The 23,168-nt window shown below is 46.8% G+C and overlaps 1 protein-coding gene across 1 annotated transcript in view; it reads right to left on the bottom strand.

The window, feature by feature from the left end:
• Positions 1–23,168, bottom strand: part of TMEM132C (transmembrane protein 132C) — a gene marked incomplete at both ends in the record, with an annotated part of 297,018 nt that overhangs the window by 47,405 nt on the left and 226,445 nt on the right. Inside the window, one exon of the mRNA XM_080941048.1 lies at positions 749–932. Coding sequence (XP_080797174.1) covers positions 749–932 — 184 coding nt within the window. The remainder of the gene's footprint in view (positions 1–748; positions 933–23,168) is intronic.

Raw genomic sequence — 23,168 nt, forward strand, 5'->3', positions numbered from 1 at the left:
GACTTATTTGGCTTACATATCCAGGTTACAATCCATCATTAAGGGGAAGTCAAGGCAGGGACTGAATCAGTTTATCAGGTTGTATCCTCAGTCAAGGAGAGAGAGGAGAGAACTAGCACATGATGCCTGCCTGCCTGTGGGATGGGCAGTCTGTTTTAGTCACTCTTACACAGACCATGAAATGGTGCTGCCCACATTCAGGGTGAGTCTTTCCACCTTAACTGACCGTCAAGATAATCCCCCATACACATGCCCACCAGCCAACCCAATCCAGGCAACTTTTCATTCGGACTCTCTTCCTGGGTGGTTCCAGGTTGTGTCAAGGTGAGAGTTAAAACTAACCAGCACAATTTATTTCCCATTTACATAGTGCCACATCATCACGAACAACTTGGGTTGACTCAGGTGTCTGAGATCTGTGGTCACTGGTGGCTTCAGCCTAGCCCAGCTTATCTTGACCAGGACGCATGGCGGCCCAAAGTTTCTAAAATGGAAACACGGAAAGGAGAGCCGAAGTGGCTTAAAATAGAAGCAAGCCACAAGGACTTTGGTATGGAGATGTGGCCAGTACCACAAAACGTTATCTGGGAGGCTTAGCCAATGAAAGGCGATGTTGCTATTTCCAGGGTGAAGGGAAGATCAGTCACTTATGCATAAAATAGCTGTAGCAATGACCTGGGACCAAGGAAGCATTCAGGGGTACTGTCAGTCAGAAGAACTCAAGGGCTATCATGGCACCGTGGCTTACCATAGCAAGGGGGACTATGGCGACTAGGTCCTTCTGGCTGATGAAGATCTCGGACACGGCGATGTCTGTGGTCCCCTTCCTCGGGTACTCCACCTGCCATGTGATGGGTTGTGTCCCTGAGAGGCTGCTGAAGCTGGCAATTTCAAAATTCATCTGCATGACCTCGTTGAATAAATTGCTGCTTCTGGAAGGGAATGGAAGGAAACAGCTTTAATTCCATGTTGTTTGAAGGTTCCTTCTCTCCCTTTACCCCAGTCCCACAAGGGCGCTCAGAACGAGGGGAGGAGAGAACCGCCTCTCAGGAACAGACCCAGGTACTTGGAAGCATGACATCACTTTTAACTTAGAGAGTCGGGAGCTGGGACGGAACAGCGCCCACAAGCTACAGATCTGGACAAAATTCTTCAATATTAAGCATTGATCACTGTTGGGAGGGATGAGGTCTTTGAATTGTTTTTAAATTTGTTTTTGAGATAAGTGCTCACTACATATCTATAGCTGCCCCTGAGTTCACTCTGTAGATCACACAAGACACAAACTTGTAGACATCTCCAACCTCAGCATCCCGAGTGCTGGGGTTAGTGTGCACCACCACATGCAGATAGTACTTGCTGCTTTTGTGCTCAAGTGGGGGAACCTGCCATAAACATGTTTTTAAGACTGGTCTGTGGAGCCGGGGTATAGCTCAACTGGAAGAGTTGATGTACGTGCTTGCCTGGCAGGTACCAAGCCCCTGACTGGTTCAACTCCCAGCTCTGTATCTACCAGGAATGATGATGCACATCTGTGATCCAAGCATGTGGGAAGCTGAGGCAGGTGGATTGGAGTTTATGGGCATTCCAGTTACACTAGGATTTCAAGCCTAGCCTGGGATACATGAGACCTTGTCTTTTGCACTCTGCCATGCATGTGAGCCCGATTCATCCAGTTTTGTACATCATATCTTCACTCAGGATCTGTCCCTAGTAGATGTTTTCTTATATGCTGTGTGCTGGAAAATGGAAACAAAGGAAAGGAGGCAGTCTATCTGGTGAGCATCTGTTTTGAGGAGACCAAGAGTATCTACGTAGCATGGGAATGTGGTGATGTTGGAGTTAGAGAGAGAGAGAGATAAAGATGTAGGTAACCCAGGGAGTGTCAAGAAGCCACAACTTGATAAATGGTGTGGATTTACAAACATAACCCTTGAAAGAGAAATTTAAAGTTCTCTCTCTCTCTCTTTTTAAACGTACTTTCCTCAAACATAAATAAATATCCCCAATAGTCACAACAAATTCCAGACCATCAAAAACCCAATTTTTCAAACCCCTTGGGACTCATCTGCAAGAAAACAGAGCCTAAGAATGAGCTAAAAGCCAAAGGGAGTTTAGCTTCCCAGCCTGGAGGTGAAGGGAGAGGTTTGAGAAACCATGTCCTAGCCACTGTGGGCAGCTCAGTGCCTGTGGATGCAAAGAGACTCAGGGAATGAAGAGATAAAATTCTGAATGGGGAAGCCTTTCTTAAGAGAACAGTACAGTCTAATCACGGTCTGTGTTTTACTCCTTCTTCAAGTGTTGTCAAGAATCCAAATATTTCTTTCCCACGCTGCCCACCCAGGCACCATTCTGGTGAGCTCTCCATGGTGCTGAGGTTTACCGATTTGCTTTGCAGGCTCCCTCTTGAGTTAACTGAGGAAGTGGGGACTGGAAAAGTACCTCACGGTGAGCAGGTTAGGGGGAGAGAAGGAAATGGGCTGAGATGGGCAAAGAGGGGGCTGCCAAGATAGAATCCTAAGAAAATGGCCCTAGAGAAGTCTATGCCTCTTACCCCAAAACACAGGTTTTTAAGTCTTGCATGTCTTGCCAGTAGTTCCCATTCAGAGCTCTGAGGGAGGATATCTGATCAGCTGAGGTTCAAGATTCAAGTGCAGAGAAAGTCCCTGGTCTCCCTTACTGTTGTCTGTAGTTAGGATGCAAGACAGAACTCAGAACTCACAACAGGAAAGCAGCAGGAAGGACAAGCTTGTGGAGTCTGCCCTGTGGGAAAGGGTAGCACATTCGGATTCGACCCCAAGATTCAGCTTTAAAGATACACAAATAGGAGGGCTGGAGATATGGCTCAGTGATTAAGAGCATTTGTTGCTCTTGCAGAAGACTTCAATTCAGTTCTTAGTACCCATGTGGTAGCTCTCAACCCTCTGTTTCCGGAGATCTGACATCCTCTTTTGGCCACTGTGGGTGCCAGGTCTACACATGGTGCACATTCATACAAATGTGCAGGCAAAACTCATATACACAAAATAAAGACCAATCTTTAAAAAATAAACTGAATGGCTAAAGGGATAACTATGTAAGTAGAGGGCTAGCCATTCAAGTATGGGGCCTTGATTTCCAGCACCAATGTAAAACAGCTGGGTATAGTAGCACATACCTGCTGTAGCATACACAGTGCCTGGGAGAAAGAAAGAGAAGAGTCCCTGTGGGTAACTGGCTAGGGAGCCTAGCTAAATGGATGCACCTCAGGTCTCAGTGAGGGACTCTACTGTAGAAAACAAGGGAGACAGGAGATAAAGAGAGGTTCAGATGTTAAAAGTATGTGACTGCTCTCACAGAAGATTCAAGCTTTGTTTCCAGCATGCATGCTGCATAGCTTACAAATGCCTGCATCTCCAATTCCACAAAACCCATGTTCTGGTCTTCATGGGCCACACCCATACATCCTCATAAGCAGACATATGTGTGCATGATTAAAATAAAGTAAATCTATTGGAACAGAAAAGATGGCTCAGAGGTTTGGAACATGGAATACTTTTGCAGAGGACCTGAGTTACAACTCTCAAGGCTCATATCAGGTCTCTGACCTGCTTGGGCACCCATACTAACATATCCATGTCTCCCACAGAGAATTTAAAAAATAACAAGTGTTTAAACAGAAGCAACATCAAAATAAAGTGGGTAGCATCCACAACACCCTGATGGATAACCGTGGAGGTTGTCATCTGGCCTGTATGTGCACATACACATGCACACACATCTGTACACACCTATATTCCCTCCCCCACACACACTGAAACAAGCAAACAAATGACCCTTTACTTCTATCTCCTACTTCAAAGACTAAAGACCTAGAGGAGCAGGTAACTACATAGGGAGACAAAGGAAAGAGAGCCCTCTCCTGCACATTATGTAAATGACAATACCATTGCTTAAAGGATCTGAAACCTAGCAAGGAGCCTGAACTTTCCTGACCTATGGTGCAGGTTGCAGCTTCACTAATGGTTGAAGTACCCAGGAAGTTGAGAGGAAAGCGATAGATGCCCAGGTGTGCTCTTCACAAAGGCAATGAAAACATTAAGAGTGGACATTCAGAAATTAGAATGGAAATGGTGACAAAGGGTCAAGGTTCAACATCTTAGCTGTGCACGGAAGGCTTTCCGTGTGAGCACCAGCTTCTCCACTTCCTTTCCCTCCATCTCTCAATGCTTGTGCAGAGACCGGATGGGTGGATGGCACAACCACAGGTTCTGGAAGCAGATGTGTGGCTGTCTTAGTTATGGCTTCTCTGTGGAGTCGAAGGAAGATCTCAGGTAAGATGCTCGACGCATTAGCTGTCAACCTCAGGGGAACAAGAGTGAGTAAGGTGAGAGGCTGCATACAGTTCTGATGTCTGTGCTTGCCTAGCAGAGTTCTCAGCTTTACCAGGGTAGACCGGGGGCTTGGACGTAGATTCCTGAGGATCTCTGATGACTAGACCATTAGGTGACACTTAGGAACTTCTGAATCTGTTCAGGGCTCTGGTCTGTGGGATCGTGCCACTCACATTCAGGGTGAGTCTTCCCTCTTCAGTGCAATGTGTCTGGAAAGGTCCCCATAGATGTATCCAGATGTGTCTCCCAGGTAACTGAGTTAACATTCAAGTCTGACCATTACAGGGGCTTTTGGGAGGCACCAAATGAGTGTAGTCATGCACTGCTCTGTACACTGAAGAGAGAGACTGAAAATCTGTCTTCTGTATTTGTAGCCTCAAGTTAGAATCAGCAAAGGCATTTTGAGTCAACCTTCTGATCTGATACCCAATGACGGTTTGTATATTTTTAGGTCAGGGAGTGGCACTATTTGGGAGGTATGGCCTTGTTGGAGGAAGTGTGTCACTGTGGGTGTGGGCAATGGGACACTCCTAACCACATGGGAGCCCATCTTCTCCTAGCTGCCTTCAGATGAAGATGTAGAACTCTCAGCTCCTCCTGCGCCATGCCAACCTGGATGCTGCCATGTTCCTGTCTTGGTGATAATGAACTGAACCTCTGAACCTGTAAGCCAGCCACAGTTAAATGTTGTCCTTATAAGGTTGCCTTGGTCATGGTATCTGTTCACAGCAGTTAAACCCTAACTAAGACAGAACCACAATCCCTTCATCGCCCCAAGTCCTGACAACAGAACTCCTTCCCTTCTTCTGTTTTCCTGACCTCTTTCTCCATCTGGCCGCCTCTAACACTCAGGTGCCTCTACTCAGGCCTTCTGTGATTATTTCCCACATCACTTAACATCACACCTGTCCTGTTGGCCGAAGCTCAGCCACTCATGCCATTGAACACCCTTCCTTTACACGGCCACATGACCCAGTGTACTTTGTGGTTCGAGATCCACATCTCCCATCACCAATCCATGCTCCCTAGTAGCAGGGCTACGGAATTCTTCCACTACCTTCAAGTGACACATTGCTGTGCTGACCCACCAGAGGGACGCGGTAAATGTTTGCTAAATGAATAATAGATGAGTGACTGCCCGGCTTCCTGATATTCACACTTTCCCTTCCAGTAGTCAGGTTAATATTAATTTCTACACAGGAGGGGGAAGAGTCTCCGTTTTGTTAGGAAAGGACAGGGGAGGCATGCTTTGGAGCTATCAGCTTTTCCAGAAGGGCTGAACCCATTCCAAGACAGGGGGGAAATAGCAAAAAAAAAAAGAAAAAAAAAGCTGGGTCTGTTGGAGACCTTCCAGAGAAGACACGCTCTGAGGTCCACTTCTAAAACTTCGCCTTTCCCAAATATCACAGAGGACAGACGCTGGATCGGCTCCAAAGCTTGCTATTGAATTTTACGCCTGCTAAGCTCTGCCGAGTACATAATGAGGAGTCTGAATTAACTATGCAAAAGTGTAATTTACAGCTAATGTTTGTAATTGATGAGTTGCTGGGTCTCAGTGGCAGCGCTAACTGCTGAGACAAACGGGCCCCGAGGGGGATGAAGGGAAGTTTTAGTTCTAGAACAGAAGGTTTCCCCTACTCAATTCCTCACCAGTCAGCCAACCGGCAGGCATTTAGAAGAGTAGATCCCGGCCAGGCACCCTTTGGAAACACCCAGCAGTGATCAGTGTAGCTGATGGTGAGTGGGGGGTACTATGGAGACCCCGCAGACACCTGCTGTCCCCTGTCCAATTACGAAGCTAAAGATACAGGTAAGAGAGGGGCCCAACCAATGCATATCAGCAAGCCTTGAGGCTCCTTTCTTGTCCCAGGGTTCTCTTTTTTTGTCATCCGCTGCAGTGACATTTTCTAAGCAGCCGGGACTCAGCTAAGGCTGAGAAGTGTGGTGGTTTAAACCCTCCAACTCATAGCAGTCACGGCTACCCTCCCCCCATAGGCACTCGAGGATAAGCTGCAGATTGTTGAGGTGACTTTGGGAAAAGTCTCTGCCTCTCAGGTCTCCAGAGTGCCATAGCATACTCCCCGAACTGTAACCATCCCCAAGCTCTGACTCCAGAGTTCCCAGCCTCAAAGGTATCAGTTGCCTTAAACAATACCAGCCTCTCAACCCTGTGTGAGAATCAGGTATCAAGAAAGAAAAGAGGCAGCTGATGGAGAACTAGACATGGGATCCAATGGTTATTCCCATTCTACTTCATTAACCACTGGACTCACTCCAAAAGGAGTGCTCCTTGGCTAGCAGCCCCTTCAACCTCAGATGCCACACCCAGAGCCTAGTGTCCCCAGAGCATCTGTGACAGAGAGGGATGTGGAGCACAGAAGCTGTAGTTGCTTAGCTGAGGCTGTCCGATGGGACTTCCAATTTAGAAAAAAGCCTTTCTTAGGTGTCTTGGAAGCAGCTGGAACGGAGAGAAAAGAGGCTGAAATGGATCGCATCCTTTGAGAAATCAGCTTAAAGGCTGTAATTTTGGCTTAGCATAAACTCCGTTTAGGGGACTCCTAGTCTGCTGGCTGTGGGGAATTGGATAATACTGTGTGTTCAGAGTGGAGATGGGAAACATCATTGTGCTGAAAAAATGGTTTGGGGTCCCAGGGTCCTCTTCACACTGAAGTGTTCCAAAGCAGCCACGGCAGCTGGACCTCTTGTGCTCTCTCTTGTGTGGGAGGAACAGAAGTGGTAGGTCCTCTAGGAGCCGGGCTGGGAGGTCTCTGGCTCTCCTCATCTGTGACAGGCGATATATAGTCTCTGAAGAAATATTAATTGTACATCTGCAATGTGTGAGGGGACAGAAGAGCAGCAAATCAGATGGCTGTTTCTCAGCTTGAGGCAGAAGGGAAGACTCACTATCAACAGCAGCTAGCCACAGTAGCAGCTTCCCGAGTAAGTGTCCTGAGGACTGGCCCTTCTGCCTGGCCTTCCCAGCTGCAGAGGCTGCTGGGAGTGGGTAACATCAGGCAGGAAGAAAGAATCCAGAGGAGGAGCCCACAGAGGCAACTGAGCCTGTGACTGCAGGTTTTTGCCTCTCACTTGGTTCCACCACTTCTCTTGCATTGTTTCCTTAACTGGCCTCAGAACAGTATCTTAGGATTAGACAAAGTACACACATGTCTTTAATGCTGCAGTGTCAGTAAAGGGAACCTGACTCAGAGTCCACCAGACAGGCAGGGGTGGGGGAAATAGGCAGAGAAAGACAGAGAGAAACAGAGACAGAGATGGAGAAGAGAGAAACAGAGATGGACACACACACACACACACACACACACACACACACACACACACACACATACACATGCACACAAACAGGTGAATGAGAATCCAAATGTTCGTAGGTAGTGCAGGGGGTAAAAGGTTTTGAGTCAGCACCCGTTCACATCTATGGATGGTTGTATGTCACCCACTCACAATATGGCTCAGGGGTTTGGAAACTGGATTAAGTAAGAGAGGGCTATGAACCAGTATTGATGGTAAACATGTGCTGGGCATTCAATTCATATCAGTACCCATGGCCCGCAAAAGTCATACGAAGTACCAGTGTCATGGAGAGGTAAATCCGTGTCTCAAGGACCAAGACTCCTGAACCCTGTCTCAAATCCAGATCACCCTGATCACCTTCCAGATGGATGTCAAAAGCAGCAAGGGTAAAAAGAACATGGGTGCTGTTATTTCTTGTAGTTTTGTTTTTGGATTTTGAGACAGTTACTCGTGTAGCTCAGGCTGCCCTCAAACTTCTTACGTACATGAGGCTGGCCTTGAACTCTTGATCCTCCTGCTTCGGCCTCCCAGATGCTGGAATTGCAGATGTGTTAGTGACTGCAATGCTGGGAAAGTGTCTCTATGTCAAGGTGTGTAGGAGTGTAGGTAGGTGTGTATGTGTGTGTGTGTGTGTGTGTGTGTGTGTATGTGTGTTGGGTGTTGGCTGGGAGAGGAAGAAATGGGGAGGAGAAAGAGAAATTAGTGAAAGAAAGAACGATAGAGAAAGGATCTAGAAGGTAGGGGTGTGAAAAGCCAGAAGCCCATGGCTGTCACAGAGGGGCCAAGAACTTGGATTCTTAAGTCAAACCTCCCCAGGTTTTTTTGAGCGGACAGGAAATTCAACAGAATCAAACAAGTAGAATGGGAACTAGTGAGCCATTTTCTAAAGGGGCCAATTTGTTTTTATTCATGTGGACTGTGGGTCTGCTTTACAGCCACCTGTAGACGGATGAGTAAAGAACTTGCAGGGCTCTAAAATTTATGGCTAACCTATTGGCAACTAACATATTTTGAGAGTGGGGGAGACATAGCATTCAGTCATTTCATTCTTTGCTTTGGTTCTCCTTACAACCCCCCCCCCCCCACAGCTTACATTTGTTTATCATCCATTGAACAGAGACTTTTGTATCAGTACATTGAGTTGACCATGGGACTCGGAGCCTATATGGAATGGGCCAAGGAACACACTCATGAGATCTTCTCCAAGAACACTTAAGCCAAGCATGTTGCTTCACACCAGGGCTCCCCAGAAGCATCTGGAGAAAACCGAGACGAAGTTCTTTCTCACTCTGGGAATTTGATGGAGTTCATGCTGTTATACACATGACTCCAGCGTAGCCATTTTTTGAGGTCTGCATTCAGATGCTGAAGTCTTATCCCCTAAGGTAATGAATAGAGGTGGGTAATGAGAAGTTAGGTCCTGAGGATGGGGCCCTCATGAGAGAATTTAGAGACCCAGAAAGCTACATGCTCCTTTTGCCCTGGGTGGTTAGAATGAAAGACTGGGTCTAGGAGGAAGGAATTGTTTCCAGACATCCCAAATCTGTTGAGATCCTCATCTTGCCCTCTAAGCTGTTGACTGGGAGCATCTCCCTCCTGTCATTCAGGAGCTGCCTAGAAATTCCGTCATAGCAGCCAGAGTGGGTTGGGCCACTTCCTTCCGATGCTTTTTGTGGGGATGCTTTATGCCTTATTTGACCTCTGATGACTCTTGTCACCAACACCCATAGCAGGCACAGTCACCACAAGAACAGAGTCTGAAAGTAACCACAGATGGTGCATCCCTACCTCGAGAAATCCTCCATCCTGTTACAGTTTTGGCATTAGACATACCCACAAAGGCTAAAGTGCTGAAGACTTGGTTCTCACTGCGATGGTGGTCAGAGGTGGGCCGTGAGCATGAGCTCTCTAACCGATTCACCACACGGAGCCAAGGATAATTCTAAGGAGTTTCTGGGTGGCAGTGGAAACTTGTGGAGACAGGGCTGAGAGGGAGGAAGTCATCAGTGGGGGTGTGTCCTTGAAGACTGAATCTTGTCTGCAACTACTTCCTGTCTTTCTGCTTCCTGGCAACCACAAAGCTAGCTACTTTCTATACCACATGATCCTTCTTCATCTCAGACCCAGAGGAATAGAACCGGCTGACCAAGGGTCTAAACCTTTGAAACAGTGAGCCAAAATAACCTTTCTCTTCCATAACTCCCTAGGGTAGGTATTCCACCACCATGATGGAAAAACTGGACTGGATGATGCCATTCCATCTCCTCAGTGTGGATGCACAAAGTCCAGGGTATGAGATGAAGAGTCGACCTCAACCTGTAATTCCCAGGCCCTTGGGTCCACTTCCTCCCCACGGACGATAGCTTTTGCAGCTCAGCTGAACAGCAGCTCCCTAGAAGAGGTACAGGGAGCAGTCACATCTGAGCCTGGAAGGGGGATCCCTTTCATGTGGTAAGTGTGAGTCCCAGGGATGATGCAAGGAGGACCCCGAGGACACCAACTGGGTTTAGCTGCAGATACTTTGAACCAAGAAGACTGGAGACAGAACCAAAGCCGAAGGCTCAGAGCGTGGGCTGCAGGATGCTCCCTTTCTTTAGTGGTGTGAACTCCTATGGCTTTTAGGAGAGTTAGCCTTTTACTGTCAGCTAGGCTGCCCAGTCGATATTGGCCTCAGTTTCTTTTGACAAAAGGCATGATGGGTTTTCTTAAAAGCAAAAGAGAGGGGAGAGGGAAACAGAGTAGATGGGGAAGATGAACCTCATGCGTCACTTAGGAGTCTTTAGATACATGTGGCAGTTGGGCGGCTGGATTTGCTTACGTAATAAGGAAAAGTACAAACCCAAGTCCCATCTCCCTGTAGCTAATAGTCATTTTTAACCATAACAGAACAAAAAGTCTGGTCTTTGCAAAGTAGGTCATAGATTGCCAAATATATTCCGCTAAATATATCTTCCTAATATGTATTGTGTACTTATAAAAACTATATTTATATAAATATATACCATAAGTCACATGTAAGCATATAGCATATATTTACTATGCATGGCTCTAGCAGATATATTTGGGTATGGTAATTATTTACCATTTCTTTTGACATTTCAGACAGTTTTAAATGTAGCGCACTCAAATGGTAACAAAGAAAACCTGCAAACACTACGCAAAACAAGAGGGTGAGAATTAAGCCTTCCTCCCTCCTGCTCCCGACATTTATTTTCTTAAATACGTAGCTTTCTAGAGGTCAGCTATGTGTTTGCAAAAGTATTCTAATTTTCTTTGTGGCTTTGTAAGTAGTGTGAGTGAGTGAGTGCGTGTGTGTGTGTGTGTGTGTGGTGTATGCATGTGGTTTCCCAGGGTCTGTCTCAATTGCTCTCCACTGTATTCACTGAGGTAGATTTCTAACTGAGAAAGGGGCTCAACTTACTGACCATATCAGAGATTCCTGATCTCAATAGATATGGTCCTCATGTTTTATCTACTGAGCCATCATCCTGGCTCAGAAATATATTCTTTCATAACTTTATTTTAACATTTGTCTTGTATTCATTTCTGGGAGAATGTGTATGTATGCATGTTCGTGTGTGTATATATGTGTATGTGTGTATGTATTTTTGTGTGTGTGCATGCACATCTGTGTGTTGGTGCATCCCATAGCACACAGAGATCAGAGAACACCTTCTCAGAGTCAGTTCTTTTTCTCCACCATGAGGGTCCCGGGGATCAAACATGTTTAGTTGCTGAGCCATCTTACCGGCCCCTCTTTTATAATCTCTTCTTTTCAATTGTAAGAAAATACATTTAGTATAATTTTCTATGGGATCCATCTGTGAGTGTGCAATGCACACAGAACACACCCATAGTCCTACAGCACTATGAAGCCTTCACCAAGTTCATCTCCACAGCTCCAGTCACCTTGAATAACTGATGCTCCACCCTCAGTCCCTGGAACTCACCCTCTGCTTCCCACCTCCGAGTCTAGTACCCTGGAGCACCTATCACAAATGAAACCATAGGCACTGGTCCTTGTATGCGTGAGAAGGTCCCCGAGGTTCACCCACACTGTCCCATCCCTCTACCCTTTAGAGAGTTGCAAGCCCACACACTCCATACATGCTTTGTTTCTTTTCTTATTTCACGTTTCTTAGAGAAATTTTCATACCAATAGATATAGAGGGCTCATTTCAAATGACTACATAATATTCCACTTCATGGAAGTATCAGACTGCATCCAACCTGTCTCGGACGGTGCCTCAAAGAGATTGTCTGAACAGACGTGTAGGGACATGGGAGGCTGAGCTCCCTTGGAGAGGTTTGCTGTGTCCTAAGGTTTGGGCATTTAAAATCTCCTATCATGAAAATAATATCCACAGAGTGGGCATCAACACAACACCAAGGGGTGGCAATAAGCTACCTATCTTATTTATCTCCAAGTGTCCAAGTGACATCAAAAGTTCAACATTTTAACTGTGTCTGTATTGGTTTAACCATCTTCTTCTTTCTTCTTTTCTTCTTCTTTCTTTTTTCTTCTTTCTTCTTTCTCTTCTTTCTCTTCTTTCTCTTCCTCCTTCCTCCTTCCTCCTTCCTCCTCCTCCTCCTCCTCCTCCTCCTTTTTCTTCTTCTTCAGTAATAAAACTTCAAACAATAAGCTTGAAGACATTTGATTCCCCTGGGGACACTGATGGGCAGGTCCCACACCTTGATGACTGCTTGGTTGTTTATGATCTTTTTGTTTAAGCCTTAATCTCCTGTTCAATGTTATGCTGATAGACTTTTGTGGAGGAGCAGCTGGATCTCTGTCCCTCATTCTAGTGTGGCTACACTGGAGAATCTCCCTTCTATGCTGTCCTTCCTTCCTTTCTTTCCTAAAAAGAGTCTTTTGATTGTCTTATCAAGAATGGTGGATGAACCATGCTTGTTGTGGGACAGGTTGTGACCCTAAGCCCCATAACAAAGTGACCACAGTCTGTGGGAATGTGTTCATCTCCTAGCAACAAGTGTAAAGACAGTGAGCTAGGTCTTTCCCTAACCGTGTAGAGCGTGTCTCCTAGGCTCTGGTCTTGCTTTACTATCACCATGTATGGAAGGTAGTGTAATGGATGCAGGAGGCAATTCTGTTGCATCTCAGGGGAGGTAGCCTCACACTACCAGAGGTTGCCATGGTGAGAGCAAGTGGAAGCTCATAGTGGGAAGATTCAGCAAGGTCCCCGTCAACCTGTCTGTCTTCTACCAACTACAGCTAGCATCAGCTGGCTGATCCTACAAACAAGACCACCTTGTACATGCCAGACCCAGTGGGCTGCTTCCACACGGAACAGCAGGTAGACCTGTCAAAAGCTATGCAGAAGTGTGGGAAGCTCTATATCAGGATTGCCTGTCACACAGCAATTGCTACGATCATAAAAGATTCTCATGCACTAAAGATTATAAACAAGAAAAATTACCATAGGCCCTAGTGTTGGGGTCAGATGGAAAAGAAAGACCCTGTGCTGTCTCGTTTTATGTCAACTTGACACAAGTTAGAGTCATATGAAAGGAGAGAGCCTCGGTTGAGAAAATGCCTCTATAGGATCTGGCTGGAGGACCTTTCTAAAATTGGTGGTTGATGGGAGAGGGCACAGCTCACTGTGGCTGGTGCTGCCCCTGGGATGGTGGTCCTGAGTTTTATAAGAAAGCGGGTGGAACAAGCCAGTAAGCAGCATCCCTCCATGGCCTTTGTATCAGCTCCTGCCTCCAGGTTCCTGCCCTGTTTGAGTTCCTGTCCTGACTTCCCTCAGAGATGGACTACAATGTGGAAGTGTAAGCTAAATAAACTCTTTCCTCTTCAGCTTACTTTGGGCCATGGTGTTTCCTCACAGCAACTGGAATCCTAACTAATAAGACGGACTCCAAAGAAAAGGCTATGAAAAAATATACAAAGGGCAAATGAGACAGATACAGAAAGTGTAAGAGCCAAGGAGAGGGGGTGAGACTCGCTCTGCTAGATTGTCTTTACACTCACTGGCACATATATGTGCAAATAGCTGTGCACACATGTAGAAGCATTTCCCACATTCTCATACATGTTTGTCTCCCCAAGAGGTACTTACCCAGGCCCGAGAACACCCCTCCTCACTCCTTGCCTGTTTCTTCTGGCTGGGTTATAGGGTTTGTGGGGATCTATACAAAAGATTTATCTTTTCATGCCTGAGTCTGTACTTAGACCCCCTCACTCTCCCAGCCTTTGCTCAGTGGCATAGAACAGTCAGCTACACATCACAGCAGTTTCATCTCTCTGGGAGCACAAGTCAAACATTTGCTCTCTCCGTTCGCTCCTTTATAGTCTGGCACCATGTGGATGCCCTGAACCATCACCCGCATGCCAACACAGCAAAGAGCGGATGAGAAGTCGGCAAATTCGACATCAAGCTGCCTGGCTCTGAAATACGCTCCAGCTGAGTCTTGAATGCATTTAATATCCCGGCCTGTCGTTATAATGGCCAGCTCTGCATTTTAAAGACTAGGAAACAGGTTCTGATTCACGGAGCCTGGGGCTTTGTAACCGCCGGGATGAGAATCGAGAATCGATCGGCTTCAAAGGGAAGTAAGCTGTGAAGGATCGTGGAGCGCGCACCGAGGCTGTGTGGTCTCAGAGAGTGATGTGAGATGCACTTCTTGGTGATGGAGGCCTGCGAGGGCCTTGCTGCCGATCTATGCCACGCGCTTAAGGGTTCGCTGCGTTTAGAAACACACTGAGATTTGGAAATTAAACGTTCTTTGGTTAATGAGTACTTTAGGAAGAGAAGATTGAGGAGGAGGAGGAAGAGGGAAGAGGAGAAGGGAGAGGAGGAAGAGAGGGGTGAAGAGGAAGAGACAAGAGAAAGAGGAGGATGGTGAGGATGAGGATGAAGAGAGAGGACGAAGAGAAGGAGGAAGGTGAGAGGAAGAGGAGAAAAAGGAGGAAGAGGGTGAGAAGAGTGAGGAGGGAGGGTTCTCAGAATGAGAGTCCAACTAAGTCCTGACAGAAGCAGGTACTGCATGCGTACCTCCATTCGGCTTCAGAGATCACATGTAGACATTTTACATGTACTCAGACCCAAGCCTAGACTTTACCTTAAGGTCTCCCACTGGCCTGGAACTCACCAAGTGGACTAGACAAGTCTGCCAGCAAGCCCCGGAAATCTTCACATCTCTGCCCCCTCAGTGGAGGCTTCACCACTGTGCACCATCATGGCAGATTTACAAGGTCTGGGGCTCAAACGTGGGTCTCAAGCTTGCAAAGCAAGTATTATGGTATATGACCTATCGACACGGCATCCTGTAACTGCCAAATTTTAAAGCAATATGTTGGCATGGCCATGGACGACAGGCGTTTGATGCAGGTAGAGTTGACTCACCCTTAAGGACCAGTCTACTACCTGCATCATCATCATGATAGGCTCTGGGCAGTAAGATTAGAGAACAGTGCCAATGGAGGCCCCCTGGGGTGCGTCAACCCTGATACAGTCAGAGGTTGAGGTCCTCAGGGCGCCCCCTGCCGGTGGGACTACATAGCCCCTCTTGCCAGAACATAACACAGTGGTATTTATGTGCTTGACATGTTATTCCTAAAGGACTTCGGGACATTGGTTTGATGGTTGTGAGGCAAGCATTTTCAACAGCTATCTACTAAGTCCTCTAAATATAAAAGTCCCCTGACCACTTTGAATTACACCCATGTGTACGCGCACACAAACACACACACATACACATACACACTCTTCATGTTTTCTTCTTACAACAAAAACTGTTTATTTCTTTAAAAACAAAACTCTAACTTTTCCATCCCCAGGTAAGCTGTTTTAGACAATGTTTCTTTAAAAGATTTATTGATTTATTTTGGTTTCTTCGAGACAGGGTCTCTCTGTGTAGCCCTGGCTGTCCTGGAACTCATTCCATAGACCAGGTTAGTCTCAGACTCACAGATATCCCCCTGCCTTTGTCCCCTGAGTGCTAGGATTAAGGGCATGCACCACTATTACTTGGCCTTGAAAGATTTATTTTTAAGTGTATGCGTGTGTGTCTGTGTGGGGTATGCACACCTGAGTTCAGTGGCCTTTAGAGACCAGAAGAGGGCATCAGATCCACCCACTGGAGCTGGAATTAGCTGTAAGCTACCCGATATAGGTATTAGGAACTGAGTTATGGTCCTCTGAAAGAGCAGCAAGCACTCTTAACCACTAAACCATCTCTCTGGCTCTGTAGGTAAAACTTAGCAGGGGGGAAAAGCCTATTTAACCAATAGTTAGCATTTGTTACCTTATAACAGAGAAAGAGGTTAGCCCTAAATGTATGGGTGAGTTTAAGTAAGAAAAAGGTAGAGGGGCAGAAAGAGCAAAGATAATAGAGGGGTTTCCAGGGAACTCTGACCTGGGGAGAGTTGGTCTGGCAGGAGAAGTGCACAGAAAAACATGTTGCTGTGTCCTCTGGGGCACAGAATACAGGACAACCAGCTACTGTCTGGTAGACATTTTCCCCAGCGGATGGCTCCTGAGGTGACTTTAAGTGGATCAGCCCAGGGTTGGGGGGTAGGCACTTGGCCTATATCCAAACTGTGAGTGATATTGTGATTTCCGATGCATCCTTCTGTTTACACAAAAGAGCATGGAGATGAGGGGTCTCTCGGGGGCACTCGGAGGCAAGGAGAAAGCCATTTAGGGCTACTCATCTCCACTGGCAGAGAGAGAGGTGGGCCCCGGGCCAAGAGTTTAATTGTGCTTATTTATATGGTTACTTCCTATTTGTGGCAGCTGATGCTGGGCTTTTTGTTCGCCTATGACATCCACTTTCCTCTTGAAATGTATTTATTTAAGGAGAGAAAAGAAAACCGAGTTGGCTTCTATGTAGGATGCTAACTCAGGGAGACTGGGACTGGAGACTGCAGCAGACGTCATGAAGGGCACTTTCCTGTGGGGTCTCTGTGTGGGAACAGCGCAGTAAGATGGTGGGTCCAATCTTCTCTGGGGTGGCAAGAATTGTGGGAAGGGAAGGCAAGTGAGTCAGGGGACTCATCCCATCTCCTTGGAGGGAAGGTAAGAGAGGCCATTCGATTCTCTGTGAGCCCATGATAGATCACCAACTTGTTTAAAGGTCAGTGGCCATATCAGGAGTGCAAGGCTAGAAGAGGTCGGTGGTTAATAAGGGTAAGAGGTGCCAGGAGCAGACATAGCTAGCTCTCTCCTTTCAGGACTAGTTTGTTTTTGAGAGAGCCATTCCCACCTCAGATGGAGAGGGCCCCTGGGAGACGGGATGGATGTGAGATCTCTATAGCTTCAGAGCAGGTACAGTGACTCTGACTCTGAGTCAGTTCTGGTCACAGAGTCTGGGTGTAAATAATGATGACCCTCTACTCTTACTTCATCGGAATTTCTCCAATTAGTAGGGTATAGCTTTGGGTCTCTCTTCCCAAACACTGGGCTATACTGACTCTATGGAGATTTAGATTCTGACTGTAAATTATTCCAAAGGGACCTAAGACCACGGGGAAGGCCACAAAGTCATGAGTTTATATGATCTGGCAGCCACCGAGTATTGGAGAGTACTGTCAGATTTTGAGGTAGACCAGAAGACCACTGGGTATCTTGGTGGAATTGTCTGGGAGATACACCTCTGAGCTTGTCTTTGAGGATGTTTCTAGAGAGGACAAACTAAAGAGAGAGGACCTACCTTGAATGTGGACAGCACCATCTTGTGTGCGGGGATCTTAATTGAAACAAACAAACAAACAAACAAACAAGCTGAGCCTCAGCATTCATTTCTGTCTGCTTCCTGACTGTCCCTGCAATGTTACCATCACCTCATGCTCCGGCTGCAATGAAGGATTGTGACCCCCAGATAAACCTTTCTTTCTCTTAAATTGCTTTTGCCAGGTATTTTGTTACAGCAACGAGGAGCCACTGTTACTGCCATGGTTGGATTCTCACATGGTCTTTGCTTACAGTGCTTCCTACTGCAGGTCTCTGTCATACACCTCAGCCGTTCTCATCACAGATCTGTTCCCCGACACATCACACCCAATGGGGGAACATAACCAATTTCTTTTCCCATCTGTGTTGAAAAGTCATTTGCTACCTATTTATGAATTTGTTTCTAGACCTGTCTGTGTGTCTTCCTTTTAGATTCTCTTTTCAATGGTTATAACGTGTGCAACACACACACATACACACACACACACACACACACACACAGTGCCCTTAGAGACCAGAAGAGGGCGCCAGATCCCCTGCAGTGAGAGTTACAGGGGGTTGAGAGATGCCTGATGTGGGTGCTGGGAAGCAAACTCAGGTTGTCTAGAGGAGCAGTTTGAACGCTTAACTGCTGAGCTATGTCTCCAACCACAAAGTGAAGACTTTCATACAGCTTCAGTTTTGTTAATTTACCTGTACAGATCCCTCTTTCCTCACCCTCCTCCCACTGCTCTGTTCCTCTCCTTAGGAGACCCTACTGAGCTTTCATGGCACAAATGTCTTCTCCTACCCCTTCCCCAGCTGTTGCATAGTCCAATGAAGACACACTTTGGCTGTGACTGCCCCGTACCCCAGCTGTGGCATAGTCCAATGAAGACACACTTTGGCTGTGACTGCCCCGCCCCCCAGCTGTTGCATAGTCCAATGAAGACACACTTTGTCCGTGACTTTATTTTTAAAATTGTTTCACAAAGTAAACATGTGCTGGGAAAGTGCCAGACTGTCGTCAGTGTTCAAGAAAGATTAGAAAGGATTGGTGTGTGGAGATGTACATGGGAGATAATTCTCCAGGAACGTATGTTCTTTGTTTTAAAACTGGCCCAATCCGTGGCTCTTTCCTCTCCACTCTCTCACTCCTTGTAACAGATGAGAAAGATTTTCAATGAACTGAGCCAAGCAGGTGGGACTGACTCCCTGCTCCCTGATTTTACCTCACAGGATGAAGACCTGGTACCAAGGATAAGAAAATCTGCCTCCTACTGGATATGGGTTAGGAGAGGGTCACACTGCTCTTGGCAGAGAAGTCTCACCTCCCAGCAAACCTCAACAAAGATCTTTAAAATGTCAGTGTTAGTCTGTTCCTTTTTCCTCTAGCCACAGAAATGGTCATGGAATCATTCTTGCATATATCCTCCCAGTGGGCACCTGAAACCAAAAAGAACTGTGTGTGTGTGTGTGTGTGTGTGTGTGTGTGTGTGTGTGTGTGTGTGTTTAATGAGGGCTGAGTGTCACTTTGGGAAAGGAGAAAGCTAAAGACGGATGCTTTTGCAGTGATATGATTTTCCTCCACGCACTCTTAAGTGGGGTTAAAAATGTTAAGTTTTATATTACATATATTTTACCATAATAAAAAATTCCATTAACAAGGCACACTCATTTACATAGGCTTGACAGAGGGCAAGGGGAGACTGTGTCCGTTACAGCATTTTTTTTTTGCTGAACAGGCCAGAAAAGCAGCCTCAGACTGGATTAACCGAGGATGTGCTGTGACTTCTGACCAAATCAGTAGGCTGAAAGGCAGGTGAACTCAGAGATGGACAGTTGGAAGCCCTGGCACAGACAATTAAAGTTTTTAAGTTTCTGTTCCACACTGCCTGGAACAGACCTCTCTCCCCAGGATTGTCTGGTTTAGGCTAAAACTTGCCCCCAACAGCTCTAACCATCATGTATTCATGTATACATGTATGGCTGTCAAGGTGAGGGGGCAACCTGGGGTACCATAGGCTAGACTAACTGGCCAGCAAGCTCCAGGGATCCTGGATACAGATCTTAAGAAAAGTCTTGTCTTTCAATTGGAAGAGACAACCACAGCAGGTGGTGTCTCAAGCCACACCCCTTCTCCCTTGGAACTCAGGTACTGCCTTTTGTATAAGAGAATGCTAAAGAGAGGTCTACAGAAAGAAGACAGGTCTGGGTCCCTGATGGCTTTTCAAGGCCACCAAGTCAAGCTCAGCCCAGCTCTGTCTTCTGTGTGTTCCAAACCAGATCAAGGGAAGCCTGTCCCCTTAAGGCACTATAATTTGGTTTCCGTGAAATCATCCAGGATTTCAACTAGGGCAACACACACAGATATAAAACAGATATAAAGATGAGAAAAATCAACCTAATTCTGGCACAGGGTCTAGCTCAAGCCCATCACAAGATTGGTGAAGGTCCTCAAACACGCTCCATGTTGTTAGCTATCTGGAAAGGGACTGGACATCAAAACACATCCTGTATGACCGTGAACCAGGGCAATGTCAGAAAGTGGCCGGCTCTTTGTTCAACATGCCTGTGAGTCTGTGGTATGTGTGCCTGGGTTTGGGGCATCCTCATTCTTCACTCCTGTCTCTTCTTTCCTTCTTTATCTTCCCCTACTTTTGGGGGGGTGTGTCGGTGGTGGGGGCTTTACAACAAAAAAATAACTAACCCCATCAGCAGATGCTGGGTAATTCATACTCTTCTGTATTTCCCCCTTTAAATACAGTCACAGTAGAACCTTCATCTCCCTTCCCACTTCTCATGTGGGCGAGATGATCAGAAAAGGACATCAAAGCTGATCAAAGAGACAGCGGAGCAGAAAATGCTCACCCCAGGACTCCTGGGGCTGGCGACTCCAGCATATCTGAAGTTGGTTTTTGATTTTATTGAATGCCTCTCTCCTGCCCCGCCCCATTCTTTTATGATTTTGGCAACAGAGGTAATACAATCAAGACTCTGTCGAGGCAGCTGTGTAAGCAACCCCCCATTAACTGGAGACAAGGAAAAATTAATCTGAGCCCAGCGCAAATAAGTTTCTACAGAGACAATGGAAGCCTTGGACTTTATCCTTCCCCCTCTGCCCATGTTTGCAGAGCCTCTTTATTTACTGGGGGGTTTTACAGCCCCCTCCATGCAGGGGACCTAGAGGGAGCTGCCTTCCTGTCTGCCGTCTGGCTAACAGTCTCTGGTATAAATGAAGATAGATCACTCGTTCTTTCTTCCCTCTGACTGGATCCCTTTTCACTCCCAGCATAGCAAATCTCCATGTGATGCTTTCAAAGAGTGGTCTGCTGAGTGCTTCACTGCGGTCAGTGGGGGAAAGCCCATTCTGCTGGGCTGTGGACTAGCTCCTTAGTATTTGTAACATGTGCCTGTATAAGAGGCAGTCTAGAGAACACACTTGCGTCCATCGTAGATGAACAATAAAGAATTGGGTCCATGCACCCATGGGAAACTTGTCCTGTCAATCAAGTCATTCCTGGCCCCCTCTTTCCTTTCTGATGAGACTCACCATCACCCCCCCTCCCACGCACACTCTGCTCAGCCTCTCAGGGCCATGGCACTGTCCAAAACCAGCTCCCCTGCCTGGAATATTCTACCCACACAGCCTGGTTCCAAAAGAACTTGACCAACTGCCAAAACAATCCAGATGCTCCTCCTGTCCCCGCTTCAATGTCTCTCATCACCATCATGGACCTGTATGTGCCCCTGCTCCTCCTCATCTCAGGACCCTGAGATATGCTAGAGAAGGCTGGAAGGGACCACGAGGCACAGAGAAGTGTCTCAATAAACATTCATCTGTCAAATGAAGAAGATGCAGCCTGCACAAAAGCACCCTTGGGTGCGGTTCCTTCTGCTATCAGCTCAACTGTGCGCCCCAGGTTCTCAGAGATATGGGTGCTCTGAGCTTGCAGCTGTGCGGGTGGGCCAAGAGATACAGAGCAGATCTTTGTGTTTCCTAAATACTCGTCCAGCTGGACTGGATTTGGAGAAGGGTGTAGCAGCCTAGATTCTCCCCTTCACTCCCCCTGGTTTCTAGGGAGGGTGGTCCTAAGAAGCCCCACCAACAGCTCCAGGTTGGAGAGACAGCTCAGCAGCATTTCCTGCTTCAGTGCCCTTCCTGGGTTTGGTTGCCAGTGCTCACGTGCACAGCTCACAACTGCAGTTCACAACTGCCTGTAACTCAGTCCCTGGGAGATCTTTGGGTATCCATGGGTACTTGCACATAGGTATCATATGTGTACACAGACACACAGGCATTGAGGTAAGTAAAACTAAACCTTTAAATCCCAAGCAAATGAGAAGCTGGAGAGATGATTGGATGGCGAAGAGCACTGACTCCTCATCCACCGGACCTGGGTTCGATTCCCAGCACCCATGCAACTATTCGTGACTCTGGTTCTGACGCCCTCTTCCAGCCTGCAAAGGCACGAGGGGCGTGTGTGGTTTGCACAGCGTGCTAGCAAAACACTCATCAGCATGAAATACATACAGGTAAGTTTAAAACAAGCCAGCAAACTGCCAATCCTAACATTAAATTTTAATACAATGTAGGTCCCCAGAGGCAACCTAAAGAACCTGTTTTTTTTTTTTTTTTTTTTAATAAGTTGCCTTGGTCATGGTGTCTTGTTATGGCAAAAGAAAAGTAACTAAGACAAGGAGAACTCTAACAGCATCAGCTCAAGAATAAACAGCAAACAGACATGAGGAGGGAAACTGGAACTCTGCCAAGTCTAATTTGAACCCTGAGCCCAAACACAAAACCTGACCACTGACCCCCTAACCCTAATAGTGAACCCTGATCCTTAGCTATAATCTAAGCCCTAATCTCTAACGATAATCCTAAATACCTACCCTTACTCCAGCCTCTAACCCTACCCCAATTTCACCCCAACTTTAACCCTAACCCTTAACCATAATCTAAACCCAAATCCCTAATCACAATCTGAACCCTAATCCTTAACAATTATCCTAAACTTATTACTTAACCCTACTCCAGCCTCTAACCCTATGCCAACTTCACCTCAACCATACCCCCAAAATCCTAACCCCAATATAACCCCAGTCCCTCACCTTAGCCTCAACTCTAACACTAATCCTTAAACCCTAACCCAAGTCCGAACCCTAACCAAAACTCAATCCCAATTCCAACCGCAACCACCAACCGCAGCTCTACCTCCAACTCCAGCCGTAATCCTAACACTAACCCTCGGTGATACAAAGACATCAGTGTTTCTGGTGCTCTTCAAGACCCTATGTACCCCTCACAGCCGTCTGGTATAGCTAGATCTCCTTTTTCTATCCACAGATAAGAGAAGCTAGACAGAGAGTCCAGCAAACGGCCAGAGTTCCCCAGGAGGCAGGATTGCTAAGGTCTGAGCACTGGCAGGCAGGCTTCTGAGTGGAAGCGACAAGGAGCTTGAAAGTACAGCTAACTCCCCTCCTATCCCTGGCTAGGAGAGTTCACAACAGAAAACAATCTTAAGGAAAATCAACCTCACCCCGCAACCCATCCCCCTCCCAGGGGATCTCGGAAACTTCATCCTAGCTCGGGCGCTGCCAGGTTGAGAAGAGCAAACACAACGCTCCATCCCGGGCCCTCTCTAGTGGTGCCCCTGACAACAACGCAGGGCTAAAAACATTGTACTTTTCAGGGAATCACAGAAACAGTTGGCCTATCTAAACAAAGTGGACAAAGAAAGCCATGGAGGCTTAAAGGGTCGCGAAGTTTCTTAGAGGAGCACACACAAAGCCAAGTATGCTG

The sequence above is a fragment of the Micromys minutus genome, assembly GCF_963924665.1.
Source record: "Micromys minutus genome assembly, chromosome: 29".
Taxonomy (NCBI): domain Eukaryota; kingdom Metazoa; phylum Chordata; class Mammalia; order Rodentia; family Muridae; genus Micromys; species Micromys minutus.